Here is a 23,270-nt window from a genome sequence, read left to right on the forward strand (position 1 = left end):
GGGGAATCTGCACCGGTCAGGTTACAGGAAATTGAGCCGCAAAGATTCACGAGTTATTATTTATTGTTCCATAGATCTAAAAGATGTAAAACCTTAAAATATAAAACATGTAGAAGTGAGAGTCTACAAGTAATCCTAGACTCCGCAATGTGAATACGTATACATACATGTAGAGTACATATGTACTTTACATATACTCTACTATTACTAGCGTACTAGTAGAATCTTTGCTTGTACTGACCGAGCAAACTCCACGAATAGTAATATATGCAGAAAGTACGTACATGCAGTACTAGGGGTGTGCCAAATCGCGACCGCGAGTTGTACTTTGTATTATGGGTATTAAGTGTATGTAGAATGCCTTCAATGGGGGCCTTTGGCCCCCTCCACCTCCCCTTCTACAATTATGGGGACCTTCGGTCCGCTCATGATCGTCGTGCGCTCAGTATTTTGATGTGTCGTGCTTACTAAACTACCCTTTCACTGTCGACCAATCAGACTGTAAGGAGTTCAGAAAAAAATCGTTAATCCAGTATATAATAGAAAGATGTACCGCGCGTGAACACTCACTCGCGCAGACCTGTCAGTCGCGCACCGTAAAAAACGATCAACAGTCATTGGCTGAAAGGAATATACTAGGTTTCGCCCGGTATATAGCAGCTTGTTTTACCGCAAGCGAAGAATAATATGCGAAAAAGGCTCTGGCTCAATTTCCAATAACCTGATTGGTGCAGATTCCCAACGGCTAATTAGATAATTAGGGTTTTGAGTTGGGGTACCTAGGTACATAGGGCTACATGTAGTTCGCTTTGCCCTGCATAAAAGTACACATCGTAGAGGTTTTGCGTATTACGAGAAGGGTCTGAGGTGAGCACGGAAAGCAGAACTAAAGGTTTTGTCAAGATACAAAATACATGCACCTACGTCTTTATTTTCTGAATTAAATCAAGCATATGACACAAGGGCAAGCAGACAACGTGAGGTCGGCATCCACATTCATCATCGATTTGACAGGGAAATTTGTGCCATATCACGTGCTTAGGTGCCCCTTGTTGTTTATTGACGTCCGCCGAGCCTCATCTCAAAGAATAACCACAACTCCAACGTTCAACTATTCTGAGCTGCTGCTTACTCAAAATGGCAGCCACACCAGCAACATCACCGAATCCTGTTGTCTTTTTTGACATCGCCATTGGCGGTAAGCCTTCTCCCTAGTTCCTCCTTCTCCTTTTCTAGCTGTACACTCGAATTGACGAATACTAGGTGAGCCACTCGGTAGGATCAAGATGGAGCTATTCCAGGATATCGTTCCCAAGACTACAGAGAATTTCAGACAATTCTGTACAGGAGAAACTAAAGGCCGTGGAGGAAGACCCCTGGGGTACAAGGGCTCCAAGTTTCATCGTGTGGTAAGGAACCCGAATGCGATTGAGTACATATCTATATCTATCGAACAACACAAAAGCGCGAGAAACCACAGTGACCGTTGGGTTGGGCTAACGATTATAGATTAAAGACTTCATGTATGGATGATATAATTTCCCCTCATACGATATGGTTAGCAGGGCAAGGCGGGCTATGATACAGATATTCGCGTTCTTATTCTCAACCTACTAGCTATGCATATAGTAGCTACCACAATCGGCTCAGCCATGTCAATGATTGATTCTAACAATCACATGATTCGAACATTACACTGATATCTACATGTAGCTAACTGCCCACAGGATCCAAGGTGGAGATTTTCTGAACAATGATGGCTCCGGGGCTGCGTCGATCTACGGCTCGGATCGGTTTCCTGATGAGGGGTTTCAGGTTAAACATGATGTTCCTGGAATTCTTGCTATGGCAAAGTGCGTGGAAGAAACCCTCAAAACTCCAATAATCAACTAACACGGGCCACTTAGTTCTGGACCAAATACAAACGGCTGTCAGTTTTTTATAACATCCAAGCCAGCCCCGTTCTTGGATGGGAAATACGTTGCATTCGGGAAAGTTATCGATGGGATGGACGTGGTCCGGAAGGTAGAGAACGTTAGAGTGATATTGGACCGGCCTACGACGGATGTAGTGATTAGCCAGTGTGGAGAGATGTAAGGGATGCGCAGTATAAGCCAATAAGCCCTTGGATTTTAGGCCAGCCGTCAATTTTGAAAATACTAGTCGCGGGTAACGGTTACCTTAAAGCCTCTATCCCACTAGGAACAAGCTTTGACTCGTGAGCTAATCCCGAAAAGTATTAAGCCGTGATTCTAAAGTACTAAAGAAGATCTGCAGCCGGACCGACAAGGGCCAGGCTTGGCCCCGGTCCCAGTCGCAATAGCTGATGCGTGATCTAGTAAATAAGGAGCATGAATAAAAGATCTTTCGTGGTTTTAATATCAAAGGAGGATTTTAATTTGAATTGAATTAAGGATTTATCCAGATCTTGGTCGGCGCGGGCCTTTGGGCCTAATTTCGAGTTGCAAACCGCAGTAGAGAACTTCGAAGCCCTTCTCAATGCCCACAGTTCGCCCCTCTGTCTCTAAATCACATTCACTAGACTGGCTACATGTAGTTGAGGCTTGCCATGTACCTATTTCTCATTTTAATTATTCCCCTAAAGCTTGTAGGAGGCACATGGACTGGATGCCTCAATTCGAAGGTCTGAAGATTAGTTGTGTCTAAATTCAAATTAACATATAATTATAGCTAGCCTATACATAAAACTATGTATCGCGTAAGTGTCTTACTGCGACTGGCCGTTCTAAAGGAGTAAAGAAAAGACATGATTATGATGGTTTTCACCGAAAGTTTTACAACTAGCTTTCATAGTGGAGGTGAGTGCAGCATTATTAAATTTTAGAGTCTACAAACATATAGTTTAACAGAAATCAATTACATATTACCAACAATAGGAGGAGCTAAGCCAAAATCCCGTGATATCTGATTGGTCTTTGTTTCATGAGGGATCACTCGGTGTGATGCACATGTGATATACTCCGAGTTTTTTTTTTTTTTTTTTTTTGTTTAATTCATTATAAATTAATATGCTTCGAGTGATCGATAACTGGATGCTGTTATAGTTAGATTTGTTAGTTTATTTATTAGGGGTATTCACTTCTAGAAATATGTGTCTTTATAACGCTGCATTACAACGCCGCTTATATATATATGGCACTGAAATTTTCAAAAATCTGAATACCTCTGGAGTGCACATGCCATATTGTGGGAGATAATTCGTTACCATATTACCTTAAGATTTATACTTAGTATACCAGTCAACAATCTTAGCATTTTCTCTACCTAATAATATTGCAATCCTATCCGGGTATCTTTGTAATATTAGGATAGTTTTATTTCAGAGCATGTATACATACATGTAGTCAATGCCATGCAACAGATCGATATATCAATTGATCATATACTACAGTATTATATATATCACGTCCGTCCAAACAGGATATGATCTTGATCATTCGCCTCTCATTAGATAACCCCATCCCGAGATCCCATCTAGATGGCGATGATATGATTGGATGCATAGGGTGGATTATGTAGAATATATCTTTTTTAACAAAGTCGGGCCAACTTATAAAGGCACATATTTCTAGAAGTGGATACCGGGGCTAGTGATCGGCCAAGAGCAATATTATGGAAGTTAAACTCTATAGGCGAGTTTCTTAATATCAACGTTGTTGGCCGGCTGTTGTGAACTATCTCTTCTTCGTCGACGATACCAACAGGAGCGTGTATTGATGATGATGTAGACTAGAAGAAAACAAAAGCTAGCTAGACGAAGTCCATGATTGTACATAATTTCACGAACGCTAACGCTATGTTTTCCTTCGGGCGTCTAATTCGCGCGTTTAAACTGTATTACAAATTCTGTGCGACTATCTTGCTTAATAACGTTCACTACTAGTAGTAGTAAAGTTTTGAACTGGGCGCCCAGTTCGTGAACTGGAAAGTTTCGTCTGCTATATAATTCTCAGCCTTTCCAGCAGAAAGGCGTTGGCCCTAGTTAATTAGCAATTTGTTAAAGAAACATTTATTTACCTACGTAGCCCCAGGACAGTGGTATATATATCAAGGGCAAGGGCATATAATTATATAAATGTAGGTAGAATGTGTTCTTTGAGTTTCTTAGCTGTTAGGTGATGGCTTTTGGGAGTTAATTAGTCGAGTTTGGTACATCTGGACAGAAGATCAGTGACCGTTTGTCAAATCTCAGGAAGCATTGGTGAATAGGCACAGAACGGCCTGTTGGCCAACGTGATATACTCGTGACTGGGACGGAACATATACACGTAAAACCTGATTTACTGTCCCAACAAACTTTTTAAAAAACTAACGCGTCCAAAATAGATACTTAAAGGATGCAGCGCCCTCAAACGACGTTCTTATATTATTAGGAAATCTAATATAACCGGGGCTTTATTGATCAAGAACTCTGTTGTGTCAATGATTAAGTTGCCTTTTTTTTTAATAAGATAAGTAGTACTAGCGTTGAGCTTTGGATACCTATCATAGCAAACTACATTGAGACGGGATATAATATTCATAATACACAATACAGCTTCTGAAGGGGGTTCCACCACCTTCCCGATCAGAAAATCGCCAGCCAAATCTCAGTACCTGAAACACCTTTTCACTCGTATTTCTGGTTTTCATTCTAGCAACTGAGGTCCTGACTCGCTAAATTGCAGCGGGAAAAGCAGTCAGGAAAAGAGACAAAATACACAAAAAAGCAAAATATTCCAACGATGTTTCCCAAACAAGCCATTCCTAACATCAAACGCAAAGAAAAACGAAGAAACTTAAGAATTATAGATCCATCTTTAAACTTACAAAAGTCCTGGAAAAACTAATTATGTTTAGCCGGCACAACACCAGCACTCAACACACTCGGTAGCGGTTCATCCCCAATGCCGTATAGCAGGTTGATAGCGGCAATAAGAACGAAGGTAATGACAATGCCAAACACCAAAAACATATTGAATGGAACACTGATATCCTTTTTCTGGCATGCAGCTCCTGCCCATGTAGTTGTTTTAACACCATCTTTGCGAACAGGTGGATTACATGAACAAGTCCAGCAAGAATTGGAACCCGCTTGAATGGCCTTAGTACAGGTACCACGACCAGAGCAGTTGGCGGTAGACGATTCACAGGCATCTTTTGTAGAATGGCAGCGCGCAATGAGGCCAGAACCAAGAATTTGTTTTGCTGAATTGGGTGTGGTGTCGAAGTTAGAGTCGAGACTGGAGCTAGAGCTTGGTGAGGGTTGGATGATGGAAAGAGGCTTCTCCTCCCGTTTAGCGTGTGAAGCTTCACTAGATTGGGGTAGGAGGAGAATAGTGCTTTTTATGGATGATGGAGTGTGTCGGAGTAGGTAACTATAGAGTGCCTCTGCTACCTTAGCCTCGGCGGATTTGGTACCCTTTGCAGCGATAAAGGCATCCAACTGGGGAGCATGGCAGTAAGCCATTCCATCTTCGGGCAAGCCAGGAAGAACAACCTCCATAAACCTTCGGATCATAGTAAATTCGGCAAGAAACCTTGATTGAGACTCTTCAGTCGGGTCGAGAGTCGATGTAAGTTGCTGAAGGTCTTCAGGTAGTCTTGTTGGAAAACCATCTTTGTTGAGCACAGCTTCGAACCTTGCAAGTTCCTGGGAAAAAGAACAGTTTGAGTTAATTACGCATAAAAGGATAATTAATGTGTCCATAGTTTTACCTCTAGTTTGGGAATAGATACACACAGACCGTCTGAGAAAGTATTTTTGTGAAGCCCAGAAAGCTCGGCCTTTTCGGTAGCAAGGCATGAGAGTAGATTCGCGACGGATGAGGCTGTAGGTGTGTCTTCATTTGGGTTTGATGAGCCGTCAATAATAATGGTTGAAGATAGTTCAGGGTCCACTATACGACAAAATTGTCAGATATGATATAAAAATCGTCCTAAACCGCGCTAAAAGTCGCATATCCCGTTATGAATGTGTGATCGCGTACATTGATTGTCTATCATGCCTGCCAATGAAAGAATAAAGTTCCCTTTCCGTGGGCTTTCTATGAACATGCCCGTCGCCTCTCTTTCTTCAAAGAGAGACATATCTGGGTATGTCTTACGAACGTTTGTCCCTTGGAGGTTCAATTCATGGAATCTAGAGACACCTAGACGCTCCACTAATAGGAGTCGTGTCTCTTGAGGCGATAGGTGGGCGGCGACGTTATTTAACTTGGATGCAGCAAGAGTTACAAGACTGGAAGCCGCGAGACCTGTAAGAAGCCACATTTTCGTTGGTGGTAATATTAAGTCAATCAAAAGCAGGCCTAGGGAGTAAAGGTGTTAGAGTATTGATGATGAGGGAATAGAACATCATCTTGGTGTTGAAGGTTGCGGCTCCCTTAAGCAACACTGTACCCGCGTATACGCATACTCGGCGCACTCCTAATTACATTAGTGGGACTTGTGAACTCTGCGCCCTGCCTTGTAATAATTTCTTCCCCACCTTCTACGCAATATCGCCACTCATTTCTTTCGACAGTCATCCCAACTGCATATTTTTCCCTGGATTTGTGGGTTCGGGGAGGTCTATTATTGATTTCTATCGGCGACTTCAAATCGCTCGTTGGGCACTTATTCCGGCGGCATACGCCGCTTCATCAGGCCGTCATGTTCAGAAACATTAGGAATTTCCTTTCCCACTCTCGGATTCCAGTCAGAATCTCCGCGCAGTCGGATAAATATAAGCTCTACCGGGTTCGGTTCGTTCCCCAAGACAAGAGATTTAACGGCCTCTTTCGGGGTTTACTACTCTTGAGCGGCTGTCATATTGCGGCAAACACCTTATTACAAACATTCGGTAGTGGATGGGAAGAACCGTTATTTATACCTCTAGGATTTTTAGAGGAGGGACCTAGGAGGAGATATGAACTTACGGATCCCGAGTTTCAGGCATTTTTAAAATTCAACAAAGATACAAAAAAGGCACTAGCTGCCAGAGGTAAGTGCCCACTTCCCGTTTTGGAGGTCGAGCTCTATGTTGAGTCAAGTTCTTTAGCCAGCTAACCCGGGGTACAGCAAAGGTAATAGAAATCCTAGTGAAGAATCTTGAAGCCAATAATAGGTCCAAATTTGGAGGCGATGTGAAAGCCGAAGGATCGATACTATATTATCACTACCCGTGAGCCATACAGTCTCCTCCTATTTCCTCAGATTTGAACTTACACGAATCAATTGCTAGAATTGGCCCGCCCCCGGAATACATACGGAAAGGATTACTTATATCACCCGCAGAGCGAGATTCTTCGGACCAAAGCGAAGGGGCGTCACATCCCCTCCGCCTTTCAAATTTAAAATATGAATGGGTATCGCGCCCCGTTCCCCAAAACACAATGCACCGTCTCTCCACTACCCTTTACCCCTCATGGGTATTCAACTCTCTCTATCTTTCCGCACAGGCCACATTAGGCTGGCTACAAACTCTAAAAGCCAGTGGGAAAACAGTGGATTCAATGGGCGATTTGGTGGTAATGGGTACGACCACTGTCAAACAAAGCCTGGGTGTTACCCACAGGATTCTCCAGAGAACATTGAAACCGCCACCCCCACCGAGAGGCCATGTTGTGATTGATGGGATTGTGCAGGTCTCCGGCAACAATTTGGTGGTGGGTATAGACATCATTGCTAGCTTTGACCCGGAGACCTTGGGGAGCTTGGTATTCCACAAGACGCATATTCGATACGTAGGGAAAAAAAGAAGGCAGCTAAAGTCTGTTACGCCGAAGATCCCACCGCAATTTCACCCTCTTGGTGGAAAGACGACCCTAGTGGAGGATCCGACTTCTAAGGGAACTGTTCAGGAGGCTATTCAGTCCTCAGAAGAAATTCGGAGGAGAACGGTTGAGCAACAGCGGAACTTTATCGATAAACAGGTTGGCGGGGTAAAGGCAGTTGATCAGAAGCGCGTTATCCAGGAACCCAAAGTTCAGGATAAAGGGCCCGAATCTGTGCCTGAAATAGGCGTAAAACCTATAGTACGAATGCTCAAGGGAAAACGCGGAGAATCAATCCCAGATATACCACCGGGCGGGGGCGCAAGCGAAAGAGGAGACGATAAAAAACAAGAGACAGATGTTGACGATGCTACTTCATCAAAACCATAGTGCGAAGGAGGCGAAGAGTTGCGACTGATAGCATGACGATTTGTTTGGGTCAGCTACATTTTCTGTAGAAGAGAGCAAATATCCACACAACGGAGTCCCTGGCGCGAACTTTTTTTCTGCCGGGCAACTATAGGTTTTACTTTGATACCTTTTCTGCTATGGACTTTGCAGTTCTCGTATATTATACAGAATGGTGTCCCTTCTTTCCTATGGATGGGTTTTTCGGTTTCTATCGTTAATCGTCCTCAGATTTTCCTCCACTTCTTTTCATTACTACTTCTAGGGACTGTGCTCCATCTTTTCTGTTATTTTATATCTTTGTAATAAAGATAGGTGTAGATTCATGTGTGTGGACGTGTTTATGAGAAAACGAAGTGTTTGTAAATAGTACATGTAGCAATCCTTGAGTGATGAATGTCTTAGTCAAGCCTTTCTAATCCCTGTTCGTGTGGATCGTGGCTTATGCAGTTATTATGGTCAATGACTTGGGGCCTTGTTTCATTGCTTTGGATATTTCGTCCAATAACGACATACATGTAGTGTGTATGTGCGCACGTAGAGTAATGCGGTATAATATTCACTAGCTTAGCTAGAGTTAATGGATTGCAAATTCTTCCATATCAATTGCACCATGTTTGGTGCAGGTTAGTGCGACCCCGATTTGTATATATATTATATCTACTATACTTGCTAGAAATCCCGCGATACTGCAGATAAATGTTCCTCACCATGACATTGTTCAAACTTCCATCCTGGCTTCCCAGCACTTTCGTGTGCCGAAACCTTGACATGTAATATAAACGCAATTGAAGAGAAAATGAAAGACATCCAAGTACAGCTGTACATTTTAACCCCCAACTCAGCGTAGACTTTAAGGTCAGGTGTTGATCCAAGCCAGAGCCAGAACTTTATGAATAATTGACAGGAGGTGATCGCTGAAATCAATGTGAAGCAAGCTGCACATAACGCAAAGACAGATGTCAAGATGTAATTGCGAGAAACCATGACAGAGAGCCAGTCTGAGCGGTAGTTATGATATGTGGTCAGACTGATGGACTTTACAATCTGGAGAATCTGACTGAGATCTTTAGAGACTTACCCATTACAAGAGACATAAGACTGAATACTCCCCCAAGAACAAAGCACACATACATACATTTGCTTGGTCGTTGTGCGTTTTTAAGGGCCTTAGCCATTCCCTTGGGTTCTGTAAATATCGGGCAGGATTGACGTATTAACGACACACCACGCTACCTTAACAACTTCTTCTTCTTCTCAAGCTTGGGAAGTCAAAAACTTGCCATATTTAGCAGGCACAGCCTTCTTTAACATACTCTCCACCGGGTTGAAATAGTGCGCGGGAGTCGGTGTTGAACAATATGTAATCCCAATCCCATCAAATCCCTCGCAATAGTTCCACAAACCAACCTGGTAAAAGTGTGGCATCTGGGCTGCATTAATATTCCCAATTCCATCCAAGAATACATCCTTATATAGCGGGTTGTGTTTCGGAAACGGAGAATTGGATTTGACCCTCATGAACCAGATATCGTCCAGTACATTATTGACGTGTGTGCTCCCTAGGAGCACCATGACGAGCGAGCCAAGGGCAACGATGCTACAGAATTCGGCTGCGACCGTCATTTGCTTTCTGCGCCGGATAGATTTTTCTTTGGCGGTGCGTACGGCTCGATTAATCTCTTCCTCTTCTCCTGACTGGACTTGAGGGTACATATCGTAGTGATTCATAATTGTAGCTTGCGGTGCGGTGGTGGGCTGAATTCTCAGAATTCTCGTGATCTGCCTCTTATCGCAAATATGTTTATGTGGAGAAGAATATAGATGGACCATGTGGCAGTACTGCACAATGCGGGGAGCTACCTAGACCCCCGTTCATTAATTTGAAGTTATGATTGAGTACGTTAGGTACATGCATTTACCGAAGGCTCTAGGTGCCACGGACTCAGCGAGGCAGTGCTGGTCATTCGTGTGGTGCAATTGATTGCTTCTGTTTCCGAGGACATTAGTAGATACATGTACGTATTTATCTTTTCGTGTGTTTTCGAGGACGCTATCGAGTGCACTAAACCCAAAATATGGTATGTATCACGAGGGTAGACCCCCCAAAATCGCTAGCTGCCAATAAGCTAGCCAAGTCCGAACACTCTATTATCAAAATAATACTTCTATATACCTCCTAACCAAATCATACTCCGTGATTAGTGCCAAACTAGGCTCTTGAGAGTACCAAGTCTCAGTGTCGAAGTGCCAAATCGAAATTCATAAAGTGTGGTATGCGGTAGTGAAGCACTGAATCAGAATTGATGAAGTATTATTTTGAGAAGGCTATGCGCTGGATACTTAAGGCTCCGTGCCGATATGGGATCACATGATTCATAGAATCGTCAGCCAAATGTACCAATTACATGTAATCGCTAAATAATTATTGAACTAAACTTATGTAGGAAACTTTATACAATTTTACAGGCGACCCCGGGCGCCCTCTGGAGCTCTGTCTCCCAAAGGAAGGGAGCGATAGAAAAAGAAACCAGGCTAACCCTCTCAAACCCTATTCCGTAACTCCCCCAGTTTTTATAGTGCAAAACCCGGGGTCCAGTTTTCGCCAATTCTTTTAACCTCTTCAATAAACCGTTTACTGGTTATCGGTTTCGCCTCATCGTTCTCGTAGAACGGATTACAAACGAGCTGGATGTACGCTGTCTGCAATGCCCGGAATACCTATTTTATCAAATTAGTCCCCCAAAATCCTCCTCATACCAAGAACTTTTCTTGGAGAGGGTAACACACCGGTTTAAGCTCCCCATCCTTCATTGCTGGTGTTCCAGCCCCCCCGCCTCCCACATCTACCACAACAATAATCTTAACCCCCGTATTTGTCAACCATCCATATGCTGCAAGACCTTCGTCGACACTATAAAGTAGTCCGAAGTCGCTATCACCATTGCTCTTGAGTGGTAATCGAGCTTGGAATACATCGAGGGTTGCATGGGTAAGAAAATGATATTTGAGGGTATTTGAAGTCGCGGGGAAAGGTGAAAGATGGAGCGGTGAGTTCTGAGTAACGAGAATGTTAGTGAGTATGGGGAGATAAGATAAACCAATGACAGCTGCATACGTTCTTTCCGATGATGGCAATACAGGCAATCCGTGTGGAAGACATGGTCAGTGGTTGTTTTGGGGAGCTTTCCAATATGTGAGCTAGCTTACTTGGAGTGAGGTTAGACGGGTGCGGAAAAACGTTTTTCCGACTCAGGGTAACGCTGCGCTAACACACCACACCTAAATACTAGTACAATACATGTACTATATATAGCATGCACGTTTAAACGAAGCCTCTGAACTACCGCGGGTGCATCACCAGGACGATTCAGCGCTGCATTACAAGATTATGGTGTAGGTATGTAAATACTAGAGGAATCATTATCACTTATTGTAGTTAACCATGTACCGGGTGTTGAGGGTAAGTGATCAGAATCTGATCAGAATCTGATAAGTGAATGTTGCGGTGAATAGGTGTATTTGTCTTATCAGATTCTGATCACTTTTCGCTACACCCTAGTACAGTCGAATCTCCCTATAAATGTACGCTCGGGGCCGGAAATCGGTACCCTTATATTAAGGGTCGGTTTGTGCCTAATAAGGACCGAGAGGTCGTATCCTTATAGGGCGAGTATTCTTATTACATACAATACGTACATACATGCACATGTATGTACTAGGGTGTAGCGAAAAGTGATCAGAATCTGATAAGACAAATACACCTATTCACCGTAACATTCACTTATCAGATTCTGATCACTTACCCTCAACACCCGGTACCTACTCTACCCTTATAGGGAGATTCGACTGGGTACATACATACATGTAATGTATATTTATCTATGTGTAAGTGTAAGTCGAGTATCGAGTGATAAACCATGATATAAAGAAATTGATCGGCCCAACTTTGCTTTTTTCACGGTTCTCGTAGTTTGGTTTGGTGCATAATACCAAAGGCCATCAATAGGTAAAATTACTATATGCAATCCCAGAAGCGTACCGTAACGCTTCGACCCCAAAAGACAAAGGAAGGGGAATGTTTCTACTACAGGGTAAGAAATTATGCGTTGAAAGCATGTTGTAAAGAAAATAAACACCAGATAAATGGGTTTAATTTTGACCCCCCCCAACCTCCCCCAAAACCCCCCTTGCGTCATCTCAAACGAGCGAGAAGGTGAAGTATTTCACCGGGGAATCCACAGCGCAAAGCTAAAAATCTTACAGATAGAGAGAACCTGCGTTTACGATATCTAATACACGGTTAGTTATTACTCCACACTATTGTGGTTGGACAGAGCGAGTGTATACCTCTCTTAACTTTTTCAAGCGATTGATCAAACTTCTCTTCCAATTCAGTGCTGCCCATAACTTTCGCTGCTAGGCTCATCTGCCTCAGTAATTCCTCTAGGCGCCTAAACATGCGAATTAAGCTTCCTTCGTATACATCTGTCATTTTGCAGATGGAAGCGAACGAAGCTCCTTTCGACCAGGTATAAACAACTTCCATCAGTTGTGGTTTGAACTTTTGAACATATTCGTCCTCCGAAACTGGGAGCTTGCTCTCTGCTGAGATCTTAGCAATGAGCCGGGCTTGCGACTGTAGCTCTTGAAACGGTTTTGCGAGGTCATCTTGGAGTTTCGCATCAGTTTTGCTGTTTTCTTCAAAAACAAAGCAACTTAGGAGGGCTGCGATTTGCTCAGGTGTAAGCTCGTTAAAAGTGCGGTTAAAGAGAAGTTCAGCAAGGAGTAGCTCATCTCCTGTACTGATCTCACAAGCTACTCTCGCTTTCATCTGAATGACATCGTCCCCGGCGATGAATCCAAGACGCCTCAATACACGTTTACGACATTTTAATTCGTCTAGTTGCATGATTGAGTGGGCGATCGTGATCTTTTTCTTTGTCGCTCTGATCTTGTCTTGGATTTCAACCTTCAAGCTGTAGCGGTTATAAAGATCCTCAAGGCGTGGAGAGTTATGCAAAGGATTCCCCAATAACCGCGATTCGAGAACTTCGATTTTCTAAATTCAAGATCAGATATAGGATCGGAATATCATGGTGGCAGATTACATACTCGAAGAAGATTCTTGAAAGACTCATCTGTGATACCCATATTCTCAATAGGATCAAGCACAGATATACCATCGCCAAAGCGTCTCTTCACTTCATCGATGTTCTTTCTTGCAGTATTCCGCTGGTCTTGTGACTTCATGTCCTTGGGCAGAAAAATACGGATACCTGCAATTCCTTCGAGACAGGAAAGTAACACAGGAACAACCTCCATCTTCCCACTTTCACCAGGTCCAGGGGGCTTGACGCCAGGGGGGAGATCTAAGCCTGGTCGGGCAGATGTTGGTGCATCAGCTGCGAGGCATAGTAGGACATCAACGACATATGATTCTTGAGGTGGATAATCTTCAGTTTGAGACTATGCAGAGTATCATTATTATTAGAGACGGTGACAAATTTTTAAAGATTGGCTGTTTACCTTGCCACGGATCCTCTTGGAATAATTAACCACAGCACCCCATCCAAAGTCATGGTTTTGGTATTTGACCTTGACTAATCTCCCAGGCTGCATGAATTGCAGGCAGTAGTTAGGGTGGTTAATAACGTCTCGCATGTCTTTAGCGTATGTATCGAGCTTTTGTCGTAGATCGTAATACTCTCGTACAACGCTCTCATCCTCGATAATCATGTTTAATTTCTCATTTTCAAAGTCGCCAAGTTCTAAAACGAGCAGATGATTAGAGCCTCTATATTTATGAAGATGGCACTGGGGACCTACCCTTTTCTAAGCCCGAAACACCGGCGGTATTTTGGAACTGAAAAAAACATTTCTCCAACATATATTCAGGCGAGATGCCCTCGACTCTCATCAAATTCAGGATCATATTATATCCGAGATAGAAGGCTGAGTTGAGGCGATCCTGTTCTCCTTTGACAATTTCGCGGGCAACATGAGGTTCCATTTTCTCATCAATCATAAGAATAACAATACCACGATCATCAAGTCCGCGACGACCGGCACGGCCCGACATTTGAACAAACTCTGAAGGGGACACCCATCTCTGCTCTTTCCCATCGAACTTGCGTACACTCGTAAAGACTACCGTCTTTGCAGGCATGTTCAATCCAATAGAAAAGGTTTCGGTGGCAAACAGCACCTTGATAAGCCCTTCTTGAAAGAGAATCTCAATGACCTCCTTTAATATGGGAAGTAATCCGGAATGATGTATACCAATACCACGGCGGAGAAGTGGTAAAATGTGTTGAATCTGTGGAAGACCCCGATCCTCCTCCGATAACGAACTAATTGCGTTTCCGAACACTTTACCAACCATGTCTTTTTCAGCTTCGTCGTTAAAGGCAAGTTGACTCATCTGGAGCGCCAGGCTTTCGCACTCTCGTTTACTGAAGGAAAAGACGATAACTGGGTTATAATTCTTGACCATAATCATCTTAACAATTTTGTAAATATCTGAGGGGCCGCCTTTAATGGTGTCAGAAAGATTCTCTCGGTGATGGGGGTATAATCATACTCTTGTTCCCTCCGGTTTTCGTTGCCCATTTTTTCTTCCCGTGACCCCTGCGACCATTGATATCTGCCGGATCATCACCTTGTTTGTCCGCTAACGAACCCATAGCTTTTTGGAAATTGTCTTCTCGGAATACACCCTTCTCATCAACCACAAGGTGAATACCATCCGCGCCGGCCGGGAAGAAATAATTTTGTAATGGCGTGGGTCTGAAGTCTGTATAGACAACATGACACGGCTGATTATGTGTCTTGCAGATCCATTCGGCGAATTGCATGGCATTTGGAATGGTAGCAGACAAAAATACGTAGCGAACCTTGTCTGGTAAGAGAATGATTGTTTCCTCCCAAACAACACCACGAGCTACGATAGATTAACAACCGGTCAAATATAGAGATTTAAGCAATTACTCACCTTTATCTCTCATATAATGGATTTCGTCGAAAATGACCCATTGAACCTCTCTCATCACTTCAGAACCCCTGTATAACATCGACCGCAAAATCTATATGAGATTTAGAAAAATACCTGAAGACTATACGGATACCGTTGTAAACATGACATACCTCAGTTGTCATCACAAGACATGTCGCCGAAGGATTTATGGTAGTATCACCAGTCATTAATCCAACATCACCAAACTCTGCAGAGAATTCTCGGTATTTTTGGTTACTGAGCGCTTTTATAGGACTGGTGTAGATGACTCTTTGGTTCTCTCGTAAACTCTGCGCAATGGCGTACTCTGCAACGACTGTCTTTCCCGCACTCGTATGTGCACTGACCAAAACACTTTCTCCACGCTCAATCGCCGCTACAGAGGTTTTCTGGAATGGATCCAATTCGAACTCATATTTCCGGGCTGGAGGATCAACAAATTTGTGATTCTCAATAGGTAAATACTTGTAGTCTGTTGGTAATGAGACTTGGTGTCGGACCTGATGTGGGATGATGATAGACTGTCCCTCGATCTCTTGAGAGCCCAATCCGCTGGAAGCTGGTACTTCCCTCACCGACTCGATTTCGAAAGCGTCAGTTGTAATAGGATCTCCTTCTCGTCGCTGCCTTTTCGCTGCCGCACCACTTCCGTTTTCTGTATCTACTAGCATAGGTTCCGTTACTGATCCTGCATCAGAATCATCTTTCTCCGGCGGTCGTGCACTTCCATTGGCGTATCTCTTTTTAAAACGATCTTTTCTAGGTTTTTTGAGGAGGTCTGCAGAATCATTGTCGAAAACGTCAAATAGTTCGTCACCGCCAAACATGACTACGAAGTGGTAGTGATATGAATGGTGAATGGAAAAGAAAGAATTTGTGGTGCAGAGAGAGAGCTTAGAAGTTATCGAAAACACAAAGCGTTGAAGGGTAGGCGGCGGCTTTGGGAATATGTACGGGTACACGCTAGGGTGCTCTTTTTTCTCCTTCTTGGCGCTGTGCTAAGAAGAAGCTCTGGGAGGGTCACTTATCGCTTGCGATCCTAACAGATGAAAACCGGGGGGAACGGCAGGTCACAGATGACAAACGGGGTCTGAGAAAGACTAGCTTTTTGGAAGATCACAGATTCACGTTTTGAGTGGCTGTGAGTGGTTACTATCCGCCTCACTTCCACAGCCGCATGAAGGTTTGCTGCCTACGCACAGACCTCTTAGTTCAGTGAAAATCGGGCTTTCGGTTATCGGAGTTCGGCATTACACGCTGCGTGGGGGCAGTTTATATCACGTTAAACAAATTGACGTCCAATAAGTCGAACCACCCTCACTCCCTCGTGGATTGTATCAGTCAGTCGATCAATCCTCTTTTCCCACCACCTTTTCTCGTCAGAACTGCTTACTGCATACATCTCCTCTCAACTGTAAGTGTATTGCCAGTTTACTTCTCTGTGATTTTATGCACTTAAGTGCTCTTGTCCATCGGTTCATCGATCATGCTGTTCCTGTCTGTGGCTAACCCCGCTGACTGTCAATTGGGTGCTTTAGATCAATCACTTCACAAAGTACGTGTGCACGAACCTCTCCATGACGACTCCCTGCAACGCATCCTTCCTGCCATTTCTCGATTGCTTACCTGTACTGGACTCAAACTTTTCAGATGATTTCTAGAATTGCTTTCCGCGCTGCCTCTCAGGCACCTCTGATCGCCCGCCGCGGCCTGCACGCCACCCCAGCTCGTATGGGGGGTTACCATTACCCCGAGGGCCCTAGGAGCAACCTGCCCTTTAACCCACTGACCCGCTTTTTCTGGTTGAGATACCTTTCGTACTGCGGTTAGTCACCTTAATTGTTCGATGATCGATCTTTACATTGCTGATACATTTGCAGTTGTTGGCTTCGGGTTTCCCTTTGGAGTTGCTGTCTGGCAAACCACCAAGAACCAATAGATTTGGCCGCCGGTGTCTAGATGCAATATATCCAATTTGTATTAGGTACCCGCTAGGCTGCGGGTCAAATGCAAGAAAGCACTTTCTTTATTACATACATGTTGGGAATTGCATAGTAGAGTAGAATCGAGTCGTTTTTTTCTGTACAGTTTCTCGCAGGTGCAATGTGTGTCAGGGGAGCGAGGTGAATGCAGCCGGAACTGGAGGCGGCCCGTCGCTGGATCTCCCGCCTTCCCGGTTTATGGAACTTAAGATTCTATTTGCTTTTTCAACCACCCAGATTATCTCTGTTAGACTAATCTAAACTGTATCCTCAGTTGATCGTAGTCTCATGGTATTACATATGGGTTGGTTTTACGGTTGCCACGAATGTAAAGTAATTTCTAAACACACTGGTTGTAAATTTGGGATATCAGCACAATTAGAGAATCATATAAAGAAGCTCCAGAGTCCGAAACCTTTTCCTCACATGTTCATTACATGATTACTCAATTATTACCAGCTACCGAGCACTTTCTACTAGTAGAGAGGTATTGGGTGCGGGTATAGGGGTTAGGTGAACCCTAGAGACGAGAGCCCTACATGGGCGATCGATATTTTTCTTTTGCTGTGACCGGGTCACGGAGCGTATTTTTTGTGTTGGTGCGGCTCTGGATTCCATGGCGGGGTATTTGGGTTTTGGGCGTTGCCCCTCCCTCAGTGACGTGACGACACGCAGAATACAACAGACAGCACAGCTGCAACCTTCAAGGTTCGATCTCCCTTCTACTCCAAGATGCGCAACCTCCTCGCGATCGAGCGCTCTGTTGTCGGCGTCTCCTCCACCGAGGTGCCTGACCTGCCTCTCACCGCAGTAGCCTGGGACTCCAGCGCCGACTCTCTCATATGCACTCATGGCCCTTGTGAAGCAGAAGCTCTAATCGAGCTGAAACGTGTTACCGTACGATTCGATTCGATCCAGGAACTCATTATTTTTTCTCTAAATTTTTTTTTTGTTCGTATTGCAGAAAGGGAAGTCACGATACTGACTACTACGGGTGAGTAGAAAAACGGTCAGGCGGTCAATATTGCGTCGTGGGATGCACCCTCCCCATCGCCTACCCTGCCTTGCGATCGCGTTCTCGACCTGCATTACTTCAGCGACACGTTTTCCACCTGCGTAGTCCTTTCTGGTGGGGATATTGTGATCGTCAAGGAGGACACTCTGCCGGGTGAAAACAAAATCGAGATAGTTGGATCTGTCGATGAAGGGATCACAGCTGCAGCCTGGTCCTCTGATGAGGAAGTTCTTGCCATCACAACTGGAGCCTCGACGTTTCTTTTGATGACACGAGATTTTGAGCCCATCAACGACGTTACTCTTTCGCCAAACGATCTGAATGCTTCAAAACATGTATCCGTAGGGTGGGGTAAGTCAGAAACACAATTCAAGGGGAAGCGGGCAAAGGCAATGAAAGATCCCACAGTGCCAGAAAAGTTCGACGAGGGCGTCTTAAGTCCACTCGACGATGGCGTTACTAGAATTAGCTGGAGAGGTGACGGCGCATATCTAGCGATATCGTCCGTGGAGGCATCTCAGAGGAGACTTATACGAGTGTATAGTAGGGACGGCTCACTCGATGGCGTGAGTGAGCCTGTCGATAACTTAGAAGGTCCCCTGAGTTGGCGGCCTGCTGGCAACCTCATGGCAGGTATTCAGCGGTTCCCCGACAGGCTGGATGTGGTATTTTTCGAGCGTAATGGACTTCGTCATGGGGAGTTCACACTACGCATCCCCTCGGAAATGGTGAAAGAAGAAAGGGTCTTAGAATTGTTGTGGAACGGTGATTCGTCTGTGCTGGCGATCTGTTTCAAGGATAAGGTACAATTATGGAGTACGGGCAATTACCATTGGTATCTCAAGCAAGAGTTACTATTTCCAGATGAGTTGCAAGTAGGGCTGCAGGACTTGGTCGTACAGTGGCATCCCGAAAAACCACTTCAACTGGCGCTCGGTGCCAAAGGTACATATCTTCTCGCGTCAGAAATCCAAAATGGATTGGAGTAGCTAATGATGGAACCAGAAAAGGTTATTACCCACGAATTCATATGGTCTGTCTTTTCGGGATCGTCCATGCCGCCCAACGATTACGGGATAGCGGCAGTTGTAGATGGAGGTAAGAAATAGCGATGGCGCTGTCAATACATCTACTCTAGAGTACCTCATGTCATGCAAAGGCTCACTATTCTTTTATTGAAATGTAGCCACACTTAAACTCACGCCCCTGCGTATCGCCAATATCCCACCACCCATGTCTTTCCGGGAAGTAGCCTTAGGATCAACACCAACGGACGTTGCTATCAGCCCCAGTGGCTGTCGTATTGTGGTGTTGAGGGGTGATTGCATAGATTTGATCACGTGGAAGTTTGAAAAACAGAGACTTATTTCCGAGCCAGAGACCTTTCAAAGAATATTGGAACTTGAGGGTTTCTCCAGTTATCGTCAAATATCATTTCTCGACGAAGAGACCTTAGGCATCGTTTATGACGAAGACGGAAGCAGTGTTCTACAAACCATCTCTATTCCTCATTCAGGGCCTACCGAGTCTACAAATACGTTTAGGCTTCCTGAAAATGTTACTGTTTTAAGGCTCGGCGCCGTACCGGAACTTGTAAGTTTTTTCTACGAGGATAACCAGGGCAACGTCTCTTTGTATAATCCGCGAAATCACACAGTGGATCGAATTTGTAGACTTCCTAGTATTTGTCCTTGGGTTCAGGTGGCTATTTTCGATGAGCAAGTAAGTGCCCTCAACAGATAAGTAGAGAATAGTTTTCTGACTTCGTTAGAATGTTGTATTTGGGCTATCTCAAAATGGGCGATTATACGTCAATGATAGGATGATAGTGCCAAATTGTACTTCATTCGCTGTTACCTCAGCACACCTTATTTTTACCACTACACAACACTTCCTGAAATTCGTTCATCTTCACGGAGATTTTAAAGGTATCAAAGATTCTTGTTCCTGGAAATGGAGATTGTTATTTATCGAGGGATTTTAGATCTGGAAGTGCCACCAGATGACCCAACTGGTGATGAACGTTGTCGTAACGTTGAAAGAGGCTCCCGCATAATTCATGTAATGCCGACAAGCTTCTCTTTAACATTGCAGATGCCACGAGGAAACCTCGAAACTATTTTCCCCCGTGCCCTTGTTCTTGCTGGAGTGCGTAGAAGTATTGAAGTTAAGCACTATAGAAGGGCATTCTCAGCATGTCGGAACCATCGCGTCGACCTTAACATTTTGCACGATCATGCACCAGCACAGTTTTTGGAGAGCATCGAGTTGTTCGTAGACCAGGTCAAAAACATTGAACACATCGATCTTTTCCTATCACAAATTCGGTGGGTTCTATTTTTTTAGGATTTTGATTCGCATACTTACAATTTACTGCTTTAGAGAGGAAGACGTGTCTAAAACAATGTATCGTGAGACATTGTTAGCTGCAGAAGCTACTGAACCCGCTCTTCCTGTATACGGAATTTCAGTGGACCCGTCGAAATCCAAAGTCAATAAGATCTGCGAAGCATTTCTGAGAGTTCTTTTGAAGAACCGACTTGCTACAAACCTTCAGAACATTATCACAGCCTATGTCTGTAAATCACCCCCGGATCATGATGCAGCATTACTACTAATTGGAAAGCTTCGCGAAGAAAATCTAGAACTTGCCGAACAAGCAATAACACATGTTTGTTTCTTGTCGGATGTTAACAAGCTATATGATAACGCCCTTGGTTTGTACGACTTGGATCTTACTTTGATGGTTGCACAGCAGTCACAAAAGGATCCTCGCGAGTATTTACCATTCCTACAAAGTCTGCAGGAAATGGAAAATACAAGACGAATGTTCACCATTGACGATCATTTGGGTCGTTTTACAAAGGCTTGCGGTTATTTACATGCACTTGGGGATGTCGCATTTTCCGAGATGAGTGGCTATGTTATCAAACATGAGCTCTACCAGACGGCATTGGATCTTTTTAAATACAACCAGGAAAAGCTCAAGGTCATAATGAGTCTCTACGCGACATACCTTGAGGGTGCATCGCGATACCCTGACGCCGGACTTTGTATGCTACTGGTCTCTTTAATTATTACCTTCTAAGCTTACATAATTGGACATAGGTTACGAGTTTCTTGGGGATTATTCAAACGCAGTTAGCTGTTATCGCAGTGCCGGAATGTGGCAGGAGGCGTTATTTTCAGCGAGTCAAGTACCATTTTCACAGGATGAGCTTGATGAATTGAGTTCTTCACTCGCCGAAACTCTCCTCGACGCAAAGGAGTACATAGAGGCTGCAACGATTCATATCGAATACCGAAATGATGTTACAGAAGCAGCGAGGGTTCTTTGTAAAGGTTGCTATATCGGCGAAGCAATGAGGCTGGTATGTGCCATCCACTATATTTCTTTTAGCTCGCAATTCTAATCTAGTTACAGATCGGGAAACAGGGAAAATCAGAGCTCCTTGAAAGCGTTGTAGATCCCGGGCTGGGAGAAGGGTTTGCCCAAACCTCAGAGCTTATTGCTGATTGCAAAGCACAATTAATTGCTCAAGTAAATCGTTTGAGAGAGCTCCGGGCTAAAAAGGAAGAGAATCCTCTTGCTTATTTTGATGGTGTGGCCGAAGAAGATGCACCTGATGATGTTTCTCTTGCACCAACTAACGTTTCTACCTCCGCATCCCTGTTCACTCGGTACACTGGCAAGACCGGCGTTACGGCTCAGACTGGTGCGTCTAGACGGACATCAAAGAACAGGAAAAGAGAGGAGAGGAAGAGGGCTAGGGGAAAGAAGGGAAGTATTTATGAAGAAGAGTATCTTATCAACTCTATTGGAAGGATGATCGAAAGGCTGGACACCATTAGAGCAGAGACCAAGCGGCTGTTGCAAGGATTGGTGAGAAGGCGCATGAGAGAACGGGCTGTAGCGCTGCAGACACAGATGGAGGAGATACTAGAACAATTGACTGGATGTGTTAAAGAGGTTTTTGAAGAAGGGTCTAGGATTATGGAAGAAGGTGAGAGAGGGGAGATTACTACAGGTACCAAAAGAATTGCACCCGTGGTAAAGCCGTTTGATGGGATCGGTGTATTGTAAAATATCATTTTAATGCTCTGGAGGTGTAGCTACATGAAGTTATGTCCACTGATACTTGTAAAAGGCCTATAAACTGCTAGATATGGTGGATTTATGGTATACAAGAGTTCTTTTAAATATTACCTCCTATATACATGTACTTATTGCTACGTATAATGTATTGCTGTCACCGACCTGATATACTAGATACATGTATCCCAGCCCTGGACTCCCACGCAGCGAAGACAAGCCTTGGCATTCAAAGAAATATGTGCATACATGTAGTACATGTACTCGCAATGTCCTGACGTTTTTAAACTGGGCCACTATTGCATACACCAAAAAATCAGAAGTTTGGCGTATTTTTGTATGGTATGCAATATTGGTCACGTCCAAAAACGCCAGGACATTGCGAGTAGTAGTACTAGTGTAACATGTATGTTATTCATCGATCATGATAATATTATCTCCCCATATTCTTCGCCGGCGCAAGTCTCTGGGCAGCGAAACTAAATGCAGCGATAGAGGTCACAAAGAAGAGTAGATTATAGAACTTTACAAGAACTTGAATTAGTAAACAAAACAAATCGCAACTATTGGGTGACTGACCGCCGTCCTACTGTATGCACTCTCTTCTTGCTCACTTCGCGAAGCAGCAAAGAGCTTGCGGAGGTTTGGAAGTTCGAAAGATGCCTGTGCGATACCGGAAAAGGCGATTCATTTAGTTCGACCTACCAACCTAAAGTAGTGGGATTTGCTTACCATGGGAAGTTGTCCGTTTTTGATTACCCTTAGATAGCTGTTGTTGTACGAGGAAGCAAATGGGGCTGACACCTTGACCATTAATTGCTGCACGTAACCGACCAACATCCATTCGCACCTCCGTTTAGAACCCCTCCTCCACCACAACAATAATCACCCACGACAAGCAACAACAATTTTCAGGGCTGCTTTAGCCGCTCCTAGGAACTTCCCTCGCATACTGGCTTGCAGCTAATTCAGTTAGTCGTTCTTCAGAATACCAAAAACT

The 23,270-nt window shown here is 44.1% G+C and overlaps 9 protein-coding genes across 9 annotated transcripts; 4 read left to right on the forward strand and 5 right to left on the reverse strand.

Moving 5' to 3' along the window:
• Positions 1-1,137: 1,137 nt before the first annotated feature.
• Positions 1,138-2,323, forward strand: LAJ45_04440 (uncharacterized protein; the record flags this gene model as incomplete). Its single annotated transcript, XM_046114020.1, has 7 exons — positions 1,138-1,198; positions 1,264-1,409; positions 1,510-1,523; positions 1,728-1,853; positions 1,908-2,093; positions 2,164-2,169; positions 2,238-2,250. The coding sequence occupies 7 exons, from the start codon at positions 1,138-1,140 to the stop codon at positions 2,248-2,250; spliced, it is 552 nt and encodes a 183-aa protein (XP_045972542.1).
• A 2,326-nt stretch (positions 2,324-4,649) lies between these two features.
• On the reverse strand, positions 4,650-6,273 carry LAJ45_04441 (uncharacterized protein; the record flags this gene model as incomplete). The annotated part of the gene is made up of 6 exons (XM_046114021.1): positions 4,650-4,677; positions 4,831-4,837; positions 4,888-5,378; positions 5,541-5,653; positions 5,719-5,900; positions 5,991-6,273. The coding sequence occupies 6 exons, from the start codon at positions 6,271-6,273 to the stop codon at positions 4,650-4,652; spliced, it is 1,104 nt and encodes a 367-aa protein (XP_045972543.1).
• A 381-nt stretch (positions 6,274-6,654) lies between these two features.
• LAJ45_04442 (uncharacterized protein) lies at positions 6,655-8,147 on the forward strand (the record flags this gene model as incomplete). The annotated part of the gene is made up of 5 exons (XM_046114022.1): positions 6,655-6,985; positions 7,063-7,165; positions 7,226-7,349; positions 7,629-7,700; positions 7,770-8,147. 5 exons carry the CDS (start codon positions 6,655-6,657, stop codon positions 8,145-8,147), a joined length of 1,008 nt encoding a protein of 335 aa, XP_045972544.1.
• A 690-nt stretch (positions 8,148-8,837) lies between these two features.
• LAJ45_04443 (uncharacterized protein) lies at positions 8,838-10,132 on the reverse strand (the record flags this gene model as incomplete). Its single annotated transcript, XM_046114023.1, has 4 exons — positions 8,838-9,166; positions 9,247-9,354; positions 9,449-10,024; positions 10,078-10,132. The coding sequence occupies 4 exons, from the start codon at positions 10,130-10,132 to the stop codon at positions 8,838-8,840; spliced, it is 1,068 nt and encodes a 355-aa protein (XP_045972545.1).
• A 607-nt stretch (positions 10,133-10,739) lies between these two features.
• LAJ45_04444 (uncharacterized protein) lies at positions 10,740-11,328 on the reverse strand (the record flags this gene model as incomplete). Its single annotated transcript, XM_046114024.1, has 3 exons — positions 10,740-10,886; positions 10,956-11,222; positions 11,284-11,328. 3 exons carry the CDS (start codon positions 11,326-11,328, stop codon positions 10,740-10,742), a joined length of 459 nt encoding a protein of 152 aa, XP_045972546.1.
• A 1,097-nt stretch (positions 11,329-12,425) lies between these two features.
• Positions 12,426-16,007, reverse strand: LAJ45_04445 (uncharacterized protein; the record flags this gene model as incomplete). The annotated part of the gene is made up of 8 exons (XM_046114025.1): positions 12,426-12,457; positions 12,516-13,227; positions 13,281-13,634; positions 13,695-13,936; positions 13,995-14,699; positions 14,749-15,108; positions 15,160-15,250; positions 15,312-16,007. 8 exons carry the CDS (start codon positions 16,005-16,007, stop codon positions 12,426-12,428), a joined length of 3,192 nt encoding a protein of 1,063 aa, XP_045972547.1.
• A 350-nt stretch (positions 16,008-16,357) lies between these two features.
• Positions 16,358-17,119, forward strand: LAJ45_04446 (uncharacterized protein; the record flags this gene model as incomplete). The annotated part of the gene is made up of 5 exons (XM_046114026.1): positions 16,358-16,363; positions 16,522-16,594; positions 16,719-16,735; positions 16,831-17,005; positions 17,061-17,119. 5 exons carry the CDS (start codon positions 16,358-16,360, stop codon positions 17,117-17,119), a joined length of 330 nt encoding a protein of 109 aa, XP_045972548.1.
• Positions 17,120-17,894: 775 nt separating this feature from the next.
• On the forward strand, positions 17,895-22,261 carry LAJ45_04447 (uncharacterized protein; the record flags this gene model as incomplete). The annotated part of the gene is made up of 9 exons (XM_046114027.1): positions 17,895-18,059; positions 18,165-19,122; positions 19,183-19,275; positions 19,364-19,899; positions 19,949-20,105; positions 20,162-20,504; positions 20,560-21,230; positions 21,286-21,548; positions 21,602-22,261. 9 exons carry the CDS (start codon positions 17,895-17,897, stop codon positions 22,259-22,261), a joined length of 3,846 nt encoding a protein of 1,281 aa, XP_045972549.1.
• A 442-nt stretch (positions 22,262-22,703) lies between these two features.
• LAJ45_04448 (uncharacterized protein) lies at positions 22,704-23,083 on the reverse strand (the record flags this gene model as incomplete). Its single annotated transcript, XM_046114028.1, has 3 exons — positions 22,704-22,793; positions 22,850-22,933; positions 23,003-23,083. 3 exons carry the CDS (start codon positions 23,081-23,083, stop codon positions 22,704-22,706), a joined length of 255 nt encoding a protein of 84 aa, XP_045972550.1.
• Between the last annotated feature and the right edge of the window lie 187 nt (positions 23,084-23,270).

Source organism: Morchella importuna (assembly GCF_003444635.1).
Source record: "Morchella importuna strain M04M26 chromosome Unknown Morimp01GS011, whole genome shotgun sequence".
In the NCBI taxonomy this organism is placed as follows: Eukaryota; Fungi; Ascomycota; class Pezizomycetes; order Pezizales; family Morchellaceae; genus Morchella; species Morchella importuna.